The sequence below is a fragment of the Bufo gargarizans genome, chromosome 6, assembly GCF_014858855.1.
Source record: "Bufo gargarizans isolate SCDJY-AF-19 chromosome 6, ASM1485885v1, whole genome shotgun sequence".
Classification (NCBI taxonomy): domain Eukaryota; kingdom Metazoa; phylum Chordata; class Amphibia; order Anura; family Bufonidae; genus Bufo; species Bufo gargarizans.
The window spans coordinates 161666288-161680912 of record NC_058085.1 but is presented as its reverse complement, the minus strand read 5'-3'; the positions used below and the strand labels follow the sequence as shown (position 1 = coordinate 161680912).

The 14625-nt window shown below is 42.5% G+C and overlaps 1 protein-coding gene across 1 annotated transcript in view; it reads left to right on the top strand.

Moving 5' to 3' along the window:
* Window positions 1-14625, top strand: part of LOC122941006 (cGMP-dependent protein kinase 2-like) — a 322377-nt gene that overhangs the window by 240035 nt on the left and 67717 nt on the right. The window contains exons 11-13 of the mRNA XM_044297977.1: window positions 3247-3397; window positions 6896-7032; window positions 8773-8862. Coding sequence (XP_044153912.1) covers window positions 3247-3397; window positions 6896-7032; window positions 8773-8862 — 378 coding nt within the window. The remainder of the gene's footprint in view (window positions 1-3246; window positions 3398-6895; window positions 7033-8772; window positions 8863-14625) is intronic.

Here is a 14625-nt window from a genome sequence, read left to right as displayed (position 1 = left end):
CAAGACACTTCAAAACAGGCTACAGAATACAGAAACTTTACCTGAAACCCCACTGTGCTACTGACGGTATGTATCCTTAAGGGGCATGACTAAGCAGCTACCTGGACTTCACTAGAGCCCCTCAATGGTGGCGATAGACTTTGCCGCTAGGGTAGCTGCTAGGTGCCAGTCCAGAGCCACATCCGTACAGTAGCAACTAGTCAGGAGGACCAGGGGATACCTACGAAGGTATCTCCAGTAGTATAGGCATGAACAGAAATACAGGCATGACAGAAACCAGGAATATGGTTGATAAAAAAATGACTGCACAACTTTACACATACAAACAATAGAGCTGAAAAATGGGGATCATTCTAAATTAAAGTGGTATTATAACTACTATAAATGGAAAAATGGAAGCTCTTAGCGCACATTTTGATCAAACTTGTGTCAGGCCCATCTACCAGGCGTCAAGGTGGTACCTAACAGAAATTTACCGCCTCTCTTGGACTTATCTAAGCCTACATTTTCAGGGCAGTGTAGGAACCAGCTACATTTGTACTCTGCTCAGAAGCCACAGGCAGATGGGCGTTGCTCAGTCTAAAAGAGGTGCTACCCTCAATATATACTACAAGAAACCAGGAATAAACAAGTTACCTGCGCCGCAAGCAGTGGGAGCTAAGTGGCCCCAGGCAGAGCTGCACACGGATGGCGATTTCCCCTCGGGAAGCCAGGGACCCACTTCCGCAGGCGGACAAACAAACATTAAAGGGATTCTGTCACCTCCCCTAAGGCAAAAATCGATTTAAAAGCAGCCATGCAGCACAGCTTACCTGGATTAGGCTGTGCTGTTCTATCTTGAAATCCGTCCAGCAGTTACTTCAAAAAACGACTTTGATCAATCAGGAAATGCGTCCTGAAGGTGCCCAGAGGGGCGTTTTTTTCTTCTGAGAGAGCCCAGTACCGCCCCTTTTTCAGTGCCCAGCCCGCCTTCCTTTTACTTCCTAACCGCCGCCCCCAGCCTGCCACAGCCTCCCCTCCCTCTCCTCCCCCTCCCTCACGCCGAACGAAGTCTCGCACAGGCGCAGTACCCACTGAGGGCTGCGCCTGTGCGATCATCAGGAGACTGAGGGCGGCAGCTTCATCTTCGTCACTGGGCATGCGCCGAGCCCAGTGACGTCCGATGTTAGCTCTTTCCCTCAGTCAGTCTTGTAGGAAGCGCAGAGGATTGCCGATCGCTGCTGCACCCTGTGCTTTCTCCAGTCTGCCTGCCACAGTGAGGACGGCCAGCGATTTCTTTCCCCACCCTCCCTTCAGGAAAGAAATAACTATTTGTTGGGGCGAATTAGGTCTTATTATATTAAGTAAAGGCAGGCAGACTGGAGAAAGCGCAGGGTGCAGCAGCCGATCGGCAATCCTCTGCGCTTCCTACCAGGCTGACTGAGGGAAAGAGCTAATATCGGACGTCACTGGGCTCGGCGCATGCCCAGTGACGAAGATGAAGCTGCCGCCCTCAGTCTCCTGATGATCGCACAGGCGCAGCCCTCAGTGGGTACTGCGCCTGTGCGAGACTTCGTTCGGCGTGAGGGAGGGGGAGGAGAGGGAGGGGAGGCTGTGGCAGGCTGGGGGCGGCGGTTAGGAAGTAAAAGGAAGGCGGGCTGGGCACTGAAAAAGGGGCGGTACTGGGCTCTCTCAGAAGAAAAAAACGCCCCTCTGGGCACCTTCAGGACGCATTTCCTGATTGACCAAAGTCGTTTTTTGAAGTAACTGCTGGACGGATTTCAAGATAGAACAGCACAGCCTAATCCAGGTAAGCTGTGCTGCATGGCTGCTTTTAAATCGATTTTTGCCTTAGGGGAGGTGACAGAATCCCTTTAACAGAAGCAGAGTAAACTGCCACAAACAAGACTGCATAAACAGACGCAGATACGCTTTGCTAAGCACACGGACGCAGATACAGCTCTGCTAAGCTATGGACAGCTACAGATACAGATACAGATTTGAACAGGCAAAAATATAACATAAATCTCTGGATAATATATGGAAATATAGACCATTATGTTTCTCATATGATAATTTATTCAAGATTCCAATATATCTAAAAAACACTAAATTATAAACACTTAGGTGTAAAATAAGGTTATGTAAAAAAAGGATTATATAAAAAAACATACAAAGATATCTCATTATGTATATACAACACAATTAAACATACTGATATATGTCCCAATTTGAATAAGGCCGGGGTCTGCACACCTGTTAATTAAATGTATTAACACGACGCAACTACTTTCAAAAAATATATATAACTTGTGCAGCTCACCGCTTCCATGCGTTCAATCGGCGTCTCACACCTCACAGTAACATCATGCTCATATTATATTTGGTGCCACACTGGCCACCTTACCCATCCACTTGGTTCAGATGTATGCTGTCGGCATGTGGATATATCGTGCAGTCTGAGAATTACACTCTGTCCGCGTCTCACGTGGCGTCCCACGTGATGTGAGATTTGCCGATTCCTATTGTGCTTGTATGTGGAGGGTCAGGTGAAGTAAGGACGCGCTTCCACTTTCAGTATATTGAAGTTAAAAAGGAAGTGAAATCAAATATTTCTAGACATCTAGAAGTCCACAGAATGGCATAGTACTTTCAATACACAAATAATTTATGTAATTAATATCAGAATCAAAAAAGAATAAAGATAATAATAATATCAATAATTATATCACACATCTTGAATATAGATCATTGGGGATAATATCCAATCCCTGCACTTTTAATCATAGCAACATATCATCATAACGAAAGGTCAGATGGCTTGATAGTAGTTTAGAATATATGATGGCTTTTGAATAAGCAGCCGACTGTTTGGAAAGAACGCTTCCTTCCCGACAATTGGGCGCTCAGTCGCCCATCTAAATTCACCTTTAGTCCAATACACATTAGATAAATATAGACTAGAACACATATATTGGATACTGAATTGTGTCAATTAATATTATGCTGAATTCAGTTTTCACTTGGCCTATTGTTTTCTCTTATGAAGTCAGTGGGGAATAGCTACAACAAAAACATGATGGCCAGACCTTACAAATTTACCCAACCCCCTTTTAGCTTTCCCTTATAGTATACAATCACGTAATGCAATTAATCTATAGTTTAGTAGTAGTTGCTAGTAGACACAAAAGGATCCGAAAAAAGAGAATAATGTATCTGGTTATCTGATAAAAAATGATTTACAGGATGAATGTGTTTTCCTTGCAGAAAAAAGAGCCTTCACCATTCAATTTCACGAGATAACTCAGAGGTCAATCAGCTAAGGGAGGTAGTATCCAGGTTCTCCAGTACTTCTCCATTCCGATACTTGGATGTTATCACAACTCTTGGTACCGGAGGATTTGGCCGTGTAGAGCTGGTAAGATTAACTGACAGACAATGTAATTATTGTAGGATATATATATACATATATATATATATATATATATATATATATATATATATATATTTCCATGCTTTTTCCTGTTTTTATTTTCTACCATGTAGATTCATATTGAAGACAAGAAAACAATGAAGGAATACATATGGAATTAAGTACTAAACCAAAATATATTATACAAACCAGAATGTGAGTCATGTACTAACGACAAGCCCCATTTTTGCACCTTTTTAATGCCCATTATCGACACTGGGGAGTGGGTAGAGGGCATTTAGGGCCAGGGCCATCAGCCTTGGCAAATTCACCTTTATTTATCCCAGGAAACTTGAGTACATTATACTTGAAATCTACACCAGTCAGGGGCTGGAGCAGGATTCACTCTAGGCTCCTTGCCATAAGTTAGGTGCATGCTCCAGCAGTTCAGAGGATATCAAAGACTGCCATTTTATATTGTTTATTCTTGAAAGTAGACCCTTTTTGCTTTTACAGCTCCATACAGCTCAGCTTTTGACAGCTCCATACAGTAGTCTACTGAAGTGGTTTTCCAACAGTCTTGAAGGAGTTAAGTTGCTAAGGTGCTAAGCACTTGTTGGCTGCTCTTCCTTCACTCTGCAGTCCAGCTCATCCTAAACCACTTCAATTGTTAAGTTCAGGTGATTGTGGAGGCAATGTCATCTGACATAGCACTTCATCATTCTCTTTTTTGATCAAAAAGCACTCACGTAAACTGTGTTTGAGGTCATTGTCCTATTGACAAAACAAATGATGCCCTATTGACAATACAAATAATCGTGTTAAGCGCAAATCAGATGATATGGCCAGTGGTGTATCTTGGTTTTGTGCTGCCCTAGGCGAGACTAAACTCGGGCACCCCCCTAATATAAATTTGACCCACCCCTTCCTTGTTAAAAAACAATGTGCAGCTAGAGTTAGTACAGTATTAATCCCTCTCTAATTCTCCCCCCTCTAACCACCCAAAGGGTCCCAACCCCCTTACCCCATAAAACAACTAAGTAATAGATTTTTTGTGAATTACTGTAATTTAAGTACTTACAGTTTTTGAAGACAGCAGGCTCAGGGATCAGTGCATTGGTGGCCGGGGCCTGGCCTCAGTGTTCACGGTGACCGTGTGCAGGATCCGCTCTGCACTTGGAGGAGATAAGGCTCACTCTAGCGTTGCCGGTCCGTGACTCCACCTCTGTGTGACGTCACGACGGCAACGTGAGAACGCAAAAGGCAGGGGAGGTCGGGAGAAAGTCAGGAGGGGGAGGAAGTACGTTTTTCAACTCCTTTACTATGTGGCGCCGGCGATGCCGCTTGCATAATGAAGGATCGGACAAGGGGCAAAAAATATATTTAGCATATGGGGTAACTATCACTAACAAGGCATTTTACCGCCCCCTTTTCAAGTGCCGCCCTAGGCAAATGCCTTGTTTGCCTTGTGATAGATACACCCCTGGATATGGCAATGGCATGTTGCTGCAGAATGCTGTGGTAGCCATGCTGGTTAAGTGTGCCTTGAATTTTAAATACATGACCAACAGTGCCGTCTTCAAAGCACCTCCACACAATCCCAACTTCTCGTCCATGCTACGTGGTGGGAACCATGCAAATAGAAACCCTCCAAATTTTCTTGTTGATGTTTCTTAGTAGTGGCTTCTTTGCAGCAATTCACCACAAAAAGCCTGATTCTCGTAGTCTCCTCTGAACAGTAGATGTTGAGATGTGTCTGGTACTTGATCTCTGTAAAGCATTTATGTAGGCTCTAATTTGAGGTACTGTTAATTGGTGGTTTCTGAGGTTGGTGACTATAATTAAGTTATTCTCTGCAGCAGAGGTAACTCTTGGTCTTCATCATGGTGATTTTCCATTAAGGATACTTTTAAATTTCAGTAATTTTCCCGATTGACTAACTGTCATGTCTTAAAGGGATTCCGTCACCAGGATTTCAACATCAGTCTTCACAATTTATATTACAATATACTAGTATTACTGTACTGTCTTGTGATTTGTCTCTAAAATCGCTTTCATTAATATGCAAATTACCTAAATAAGTAGCCCAAGGGGCTGTCCCTCTATCCGTTGGAGCCCAGCCGCAACCTTTTTCGTTGAGCCCAGCACTGCCCCACTGCTAATTTATTCACTTCTCATTGCCAACCTCATATGCCTGGTGCACCGTAATCTCACTCATGCGCTGTGGAAAGACCAGTCAGCGCATGTGCAATGTGTTCTGTTCAGGCCGATGCCAGGACACCGCGCGGGCGCTGACAGGTCTTTCCACGGCGCATGCGCCAGATTACGGCGCACCAGGCACATGAGGTTGGCAAAAATCTATTTATTTCAGTAATGCAAATTAAAAGGAATTGCATTAATGCAGCTTAAAATTAGAATTTTGTGAAAAGGTTCAATATTCTAGGCTCAAAGTGTCACACTCTAGTCAGCTAATTAATCCATACCCCCTGAGAAAAGGGTACCTCAAAATTGTGATTTTGGGGTTTTATAAACTGTAAGCCATAATCATCCAAATTATAACAAATAAAGGCTTGAAATATCTCACTTTGCATGTAATGAGTCTATCTCATATATTAGGTTCGCCTTTTAAGTTGCATTACTGAAATAAATTAACTTTGCATGATATTCTAATTGTTTTCGAGTTTCATCTGTATATTGCAATATAAAACATGGAGACTGATGTAGTCATGTTAACAGCTCAGTAAGTGAAATCCTGGTAACAAAATCCCTTTAAAGGGAACCTGTCATCAACTTTACGCTGACGGTACTCAGGGCAGTATAAATTAGTGACAGAAATGATGTCAGCGGTGTATAACTCATGAGCTAAAAGTAAGAGGTTGCTGAGAACCAGCATCATAAGCATTGCAGCCCAGGTCTTGAAAAGAGTCAAATCTACCTGAGAAGAGTCCTGATTATTCATAATCTCCTGCACTTTCACCCACCTGCTGATGATTGGCAGTTCTCTCCTAGAGAGAAAACTAGGTAGAAGACTGTCAGCCATCAGCAGGTGGGCGGGCGAGCAGGAATTCATGAATAACCATGGCGCTTCTACTATGCATCAATCCTACCTCTGCACAACACAACTGATGGTCTCAAACACCTTATAAAGGCAAGAAATTCCAATAATTACATTTTGACAAGGCATGCTTGTTAATTAAAAGCCATTCCAGGCAACTGCCTCATTCTCATGAAGAGAATGCCAAGAGTGAGGAAATTGTCATCCAAGCAAAAGAAGGATACATTGAGAAGTCTAAAATCTAAAACATATTTATGCTTGTTTAAAACTTTTTTGTTTACTGCTTAATTCCATATGTCTTCCTTCATAATTTTCATGTCATCAATATGAATCTACAATGTAGAAAAAAAAATGGAATAAAAAGTTGTGTCCAAACTTTTAACTGGTGCTGTATACCTAAAAACTTGTTATGTACAATACGATCCTGAACATGTTTGGTTCACTTTCAGGTGAAATTAAAGGATGAAGATTTGACTTTTGCACTAAAGTGCATTAAGAAAAAGCACATTGTGGATACACATCAACAAGAACATGTGTACTGGGAGAAGAATATATTGCAGCAGATCAACTGCTCTTTCATCATCAGGTAAAACAGGGATTAGCAGAGTTTTTATTTCTCCAGGAAAATAATGGAATACTTTCCAATGTGATGCATTTTAATACATTTTGCCAATATGAGCATCAGTGTGGAGCTACGTTAGCTAGATATAATGGTTATGGAGAAAAGAAGCTAGATAGTTTTATTTCCTGGCATAAAACCATTAAAAGGGCTGTCCCACAAAAAATAATCTACAGTTTTCAAACCAGCACCTGGATGTGGATACTTTTGTAATAGCATGTTATTAAAAATACAATTTTGTATAGCCACTGAGTTATTCAATAAAATACATCAGTATAGCGCCACCTACTGTTTGTTCTTTTTATTATTTCTTTGTCCGGCTCACTGAGAAGGCCACGCATGCTTAGGCCTCATGCACACGGCCGTTGTTTGGGTCCGCATCCGAGCCACCGTTTTGGCAGCTCGGATGCGGACCCATTCACTTTAATGGGGCTGCAAAAGATGAGGACGGCACTCCGTGTGCTGTCCGCATCCGTTACTCCGTTCCGTGGCCCCGCAAAAAAAATATAACATGTCCTATTCTTGTCCGCAAAACGGATCCCCGGTTTGCGGACCACAAAAAAACGGCACGGTCGTGTGCATGTAGCCTAAGTTTCATCTTTCAACTGCCTCCTGAGTTGTGACAGTGAGAGAGCTCAAGCAGAATAGATACCCCCCTTGAGCTGTAACTTTTATATAGTCCGTCTATGTAGCTTTATGAGGCCTTGCTTTTTGCTTTTTTACTTAATGGCTTTCACTGTACACAATAAATACTTTTATATTTCAATAGTTCTGACATTTTTAGATGTTGTGATACAAAATGTTTTCTATTTTATTTTTATATGTAAAATTGAGAAAGGATTAGAATTTTTAATTCTTTTGCTTTTTCTAATATTGTTTTAAAACAATTCATAACTTTCTCTAAAAAAATTTTTGTCCTTCTAGGGGACTTAAACATGCAATCATTCAATTGCTTATACCTTAGACTTCCATAGTATACTATGGCAGTCTATAGGATTTCTACATGCTGCAGGCAGGGCTTATTAGGCAGTTTACCATGACAGGCCTGGGAGGCCATACCAGCCAATCAGCATCCCATAAATTCACTATAATAGTGTTGATTGTGGTAAGAGGGATCCTGTTCCCTCTGTCCACTATCTTAGGTGCCGTGGTTGCTATTGACCACTGTATCATAGCGTTTAAATGGCTGGCATAATAGTTACTGTATCTCCCTATCTCAGTCTGCGGCCAGGTGTCAGCTGTATTACACAGGCATATTTTTGTGAAGCGCCAGGAAGGGGTTCAATTTAAATAAACACAGAGAAGAGATTATCTAGATGAGACATAAGAGTATTATACCATGTCTGGATAAATCAGTGATGCAATCATAATGTACTGTTTCTACTCTTCCATTTGTATGAGTTGTGATTTTATGTGGATGATCAGGCTGTCAAACAACAAAAGAATTGCCATAAGTTATTTTCCCAGATGTAGGCATTGTTAGTCTTCTCCTGTATAGAACTATTCCATATCAGCCCATTCAGGTGCTCTTACTAATAGACATCCTCAATATTGATAGCTTTCTATAGTACATATAAAATATGGCTTGTGAATATAACAGACACAGTGCGCTATTAATAGTTTGAAACAGTGCTATGCATTGCTGATCTAGTTACTTGGCAGCTTGATTTCAGTAACAGATGTTGGATGTTTCTCCTTGCTTTGTAGGCTCTACAGAACTTTCAGGGATGCCAAATATGTCTACATGCTCCTGGAGGTGTGTCTTGGTGGTGAGCTCTGGACTATCCTAAGAGACACGTGAGTTGTGTAAAGGAGTTAATATTTGTAAGGTTTTCTATTTTTAGAGATTTTATAAGCTGGATCATCAAATATCTCATGCTTTTGTCATCAGGCCATGAGAAAACAGTCTTAATCTGAAGTGCGCTTAAAAGTGCACTGGAGTAAGATACGCCAAAAGCCTCATAATAACATTAGAGACACCTTCTAGTAGTCAGTGACACAGAAAACTAAACATACAGCATCAATAAGCTAGTGTAGATTTGTACTACAATTTACACCAGTTTCTGCAGCTCCACTCCTATTGGGAGCAGCATAAAATCCTAATAGGTCAATCATTTTTGTAAAAAAACTGGCAAGCTTCAAAATTGTCAACTTTTTTAAGCCAGAAAACTAGTACAAATCACATACTAAATTCCTACCAAATTGCTTTATGTTAGCGAAACAGAATATCTGAATGTGTCATCATAATTATTTTGTGCCGGTTAAAACTAGATAGTGACACATATCCTTTTTTATCAGTTTTTATTTTCTAATTACAGATTGTTTTATTAAATTTCCAGGACATCTGCCGTCTTGCCTGTGCTGTTGTTAACAGCATTTAGCGATATGGTGAACTTACACGTGCCGAGGAGCAGCCGATTATCAGAAAGGAAGCGTTCTTTTCTGACAGCTGGCTGCTCATTCAGTGGAGGTGACCAATTGTCAGGCTTATTCAACGAACGAACACAAGGATCCCTCAGGAGGTTGCAACGCTATATATAATATACTGTAGAGTTCAAAGGTCTCTAGGACCTAAGCGTAACATTTGCATTCTCTCTGACTATTAATATGTAAAACATTATTCTTTATTAATTGCTCTTAAAAACACATATGACTCTTAGGAACTAGCTTAAAATTCGTCAGGAAAGACAGGAGGGAATTTGTCTCTTTGTGTATTACTGTTATATCACATGTTCAGATGGACCGTGTCTGGGTGGAACACCTGATCACTTCTCAGGTCTCTCAACCCTGCTGTATCATTCTATCTATCACTATCTGAATAAACTTTCCCACTATGGGGTCCCTACCTCTCAACCCTGAACTAAAATCTGTGCCTGCATCCCTACATGTTTCGCTGTATATTTTGGCGTCTTCAGTGGGTGACGTGAAGGTTCGGCATGTGGGGGCGGTCCCTGGGCTTTAAACCCTCGGTTTTTACGGGCGGGATCATTCCGTCCAATCACCAAGTATTAAGTGCCTAATGGACACTCTTCCGACCAATCATTTGGAAGTACCGGCACACTCTGGAGTCGTTATTCGTCCCGCATTGATGAGGTCACTACAACGATGTTTCACGCCTGCGCCTTTCGTCCCGCATTGATGACATCACATTAGTGATGTATCGCGCCTGCGCCAGAACATGGCAAGCGCTACCTCCAAATTATCAGGCTTAGCTACCAGTCCCTTTGAAAAGAGCTTGTCTTTGGGGCGTGGCTAGCTCATGGCAGAGTAGGAAGCTGTGTTCAGGAACTCCTGCACCCCTCAGATAATTAACGCCAATACAGGCACCTTATACCCACTGAACCAGAGTGATAGCCCACCGGAGGAAGGCTACTGATGCTGCAGCAGACCCGGAACGTCATTCCAAAATGGAACCGGAAGCAGCCTCCTTGTGTGCCAGTTCTTCAGAAGATCAATTCACTCCATTAGGTCTGACAATATCCCCAGCCTTAGTGGAGGCTTTGAGGCAGGCCCTAGCCTCTCTCTTGTGGTGAGTACCCTGAATAGCCCTCAGTGCAACACATTGCAGCCCAGTCGCAATCCTGGTGTTCCTCCTCCTTGGGCTCCTTGCCTGCTTACCTACCAGTGAAAAAGAAAAGTCAAGAGAGAGATGAGAAGGAGTGGAATTGGAAAACGTACATCAGAGCATTCCCTAACAGAATTGAAATGGATGCTCTATTCCAGTGTTTAGAGGCCTCACACAAAAAATGTATTTATCATATTGGTGGCAGGGTTGCTAAACTAGAGGACACCCATGTGAAACTGCACAGCTCTCCAGAGGCTCAGGCATGTATATTCCCTGCTCATTTGTGACAAATAACTGAGCTCTAGAACCATTTGGATGATATAGAAAATTAAAATATGAGAAACAGTCTCATATTAGAGACTTAAGCGAAGAAGTAGAAACATCCCAGGTGGAAAAGAGGGCCTAAACTTTTTTTGGAGCTTTGCTCCAATACCCTCCTGATAAAAAGATTGGGATTGACCGTATACACCGCTCTCTGGGCCCCAAGCCTTCCAATACAGCACTTCCTAGGAATGCCATCTATAGGATCAATTTCTTTAGGAAAAGGACAATATCCTGACAAATATTAGAGGGTCTGCCCCTCTGACTTACCACGATGCTCCATTGCTTATTCTCCTAGACCTGGCCAGAAGGACTTTTCTTCTACGGAAAGCTTTGAAGCCACTTCTGTCCGTACTTAGGGACAAAAACATATTGTACGGGTGGGGTTTCCCCTTCCAAAGACTCAAAACAAGAAAACGTCACCTGCAAAACAGCATCATCTACACCTCCACTCCTCCCCATAATTCACAATTTAATTAAACTAGCACACTTCTGGTATTTGTAGCCTCTCAGTGTTGCATATATTGTAGTGTGGTTTTTCAAGCTATACTCACAGACATCTGGTACTTCATCTTTCCTTTATTCAATATATCCAAAAGCATACACTGTCATTATGAGCATACACCATGAGGGACACTGAGATATACAGTACAGACCAAAAGTTTGGACACACCTTCTCATTCTAAGAGTTTTCTGTATTTTCATGACTATGAAAATTGTAGATTCACACTGAAGGCATCAAAACTATGAATTAACACATGTGGAATTATATACATAACAAAAAAGTGTGTCATGTTCTAGGTTCTTCAAAGTAGCCACCTTTTGCTTTGATTACTGCTTTGCACACTCTTGGCATTCTCTTGACGAGCTTTAAGAGTTAGTCACCTGAAATGGTCTTCCAACAGTCTTGAAGGAGTTCCCAGAGATGCTTAGCACTTGTTGGCCCTTTTGCCTTCACTCTGCGGTCCAGCTCATCCCAAACCACCTAGATTGGGTTCAGGCCCGGTGACTGTAGAGGCCAGGTCATCTGGCGCAGCACCCCATCTTTCTCCTTCATGGTCAATTAGCCCTTACACAGCCTGGAGGTGTGTTTGGGGTCATTGTCCTGTTAAAAAATAAATGATGGTCCAACTAAACGCAAACTGGATGGAATAGCATGCCGCTGCAAGATGCTGTGGTAGCCATGCTGGTTCAGTATGCCTTCAATTTTGAATAAATCCCCAACAGTGTCACCAGCAAAGCACCCCCACACCATCACACCTCCTCCTCCATGCTTCACGGTGGGAACCAGGCATGTAGAGTCCATCCGTTCACCTTTTCTGCGTCGCACAAAGACACAGTGGTTGGGACCAAAGATCTCAAATTTGGACTCATCAGACCAAAGCACAGATTTCCACTGGTCTAATGTCCATTCCTTGTGTTCTTTAGCCCAAACAAGTCTCTTCTGCTTGTTGCCTGTCCTTAGCAGTGGTTTCCTAGCAGATATTCTACAATGAAGGCCTGATTCTTGGTGACTCTTGGTCTTCCTTTCCTGGGGCGGTCCGCATGTGAGCCAGTTTCTTTGTAGCGCTTGATGGTTTTTGTGACTGCACTTGGGGACACTTTCAAAGTTTTCCCAATTTTTCGGACTGACTGACCTTCATTTCTTAAAGTAATGATGGCCACTTGTTTTTCTTTACTTAGCTGCTTTTTTCTTGCCATAATACAAATTCTAACAGTCTATTCAGTAGACTACCTCTTGAAGCTCATCAAGAGAATGCCAAGAGTGTGCAAAGCAGTAATCAAAGCAAAAGGCAGCTACTTTGAAGAACCTAGAATATGACATATTTTCAGTTGTGTCACACTTTTTTGTTATGTATATAATTCCACATGTGTTAATTCATAGTTTTGATGCCTTCAGTATGAATCTACAATTTTCATATTCATGGAAATAAATAAAACTCTTTGAATGAGAAGGTGTGTTCAAACTTTTGGTCTGTATTGTATTATCACTCCATCCTCCTCCCCTCTGCGCGTCGTTTCAGGAGACCATGCCCCCTCATTCATGTATGAGGGAGGAAGAGAAGGTGAGGAATTTATAGCAAATCAATAAAGTAATAATCAATATCATACATAAAAACATTTATATAACATCATTACATCACCACAATTACCCCATTATTCCGAGGTGATCGAGAAAATAGGGTGGGTTCACACTATATTTATCTCATCCGTTTAAAGTATACAAAAACGTATACGTTAAACGAATGCTTCATACTGATGCCATAGAGTGGCATCCTTTTACAGTTCCAAATTAATTTTTTATTTTTTTATTTTTTGGGGGGGGAAGGGGGTTGTTGAATTTAACCAGCATATAGGTGATCAATACACAAATACACAGGGTAGTGCACCAAATTATCTGTGAGTGATAATGAATTTAGGCCAAATCAATTTCTGTTTATTTCTGTCTCCACACATTTCCAATCAAATATTATTATTTTTTAGGCGGTTGGGTTTTTGAAATTATTAAAACCAAATAAATACGTGATTACTACACCAATGCACAGTGTAGAGAGAGGCCCAAATATTTTAGGGCTACGGAAGGGTTCCAAATAAAAGTCAGACGGTCAGACTGTGGGTGGTAGCAGCACCAGCTGTCCAGCCAGAAGTAGTAGTAGTAGTAGGAGGCAGTTGTCCTTGCTGGCTTCAAAAAGGCGCTACATTATCTTTGAGGAGAAAGAGGATGAGATTGTGCATTCTCTTATGCTCACTCCTCCTCTCAGTCACAGCAAGATGATATGGAGATGACTTCAGAGTCTGACCAAGATGTGGAGCCAGAGGTCACATCATTCCTCCTGCTTCTCCTCCTTGCAGTGATGGATTATAATAGGGTCATTACCTGGGGGACCCAACGCCGACCCGAACGCCCACATACTGCGGCGGGGAACAGGAGCGGATAGTACCCTGCCCCGCCGCCGATCACCGCCATAGGCTTCAGGCCTAAGGCATATGCGGTAGTGAAATCCCGGCGCAGACGTGCTGGATGACGCCATCACGCGCCTGTGCCAGGAGGGACGCAGGACAATGAAGAATGCACACCTTCCTCACCATGAAGAACACAGGTAAGTAATTAGCTTTTAATATTTCTTTTTGTTTCTGTGTGTGCTAACTTTGGGGGGGGGGGCAGAGAAGGACATGGGGCAGTGTGGTAGCAAATCAGTTAGGGGGGCAGATTATTAAATGGGGCAAATTACTTCATGGGCGCCAGTTTGGGGGCAAATTATTCATGGTGGGCAGTGTGGGGCCAAATTACTTCAGGGGGTGCAGTGTGGGGGCAAAATACTTCATGGGGTGCAGTGTGGGGAAAAATTACTTCAGGGGTGAAGCGTGGGGGCAAATTTCTTCAGGGGGTGCAGTGTGGGGGCAAATTACTTCATGGGGTGCAGTGTGGGGGCAAATTACTTCATGGGGTGCATTGTGGGGACAAATTACTTTATTGGCGCCAGTGTGGGGGCAAATTACTTCATAGGAGTGCAGTGTGGGGGTAAATTACTTCATGGGGGACAGTGTGGGGGCAAATTAATTCATGGGAGCGCAGTGTGGGGCAAATTATTTCATGGGAGTGCAGTGTGGGGGCAAATCATTTCATGGTACTGCAGAGGGAGGGCAAATTATTTCATGGGAGTGCAGTGTGG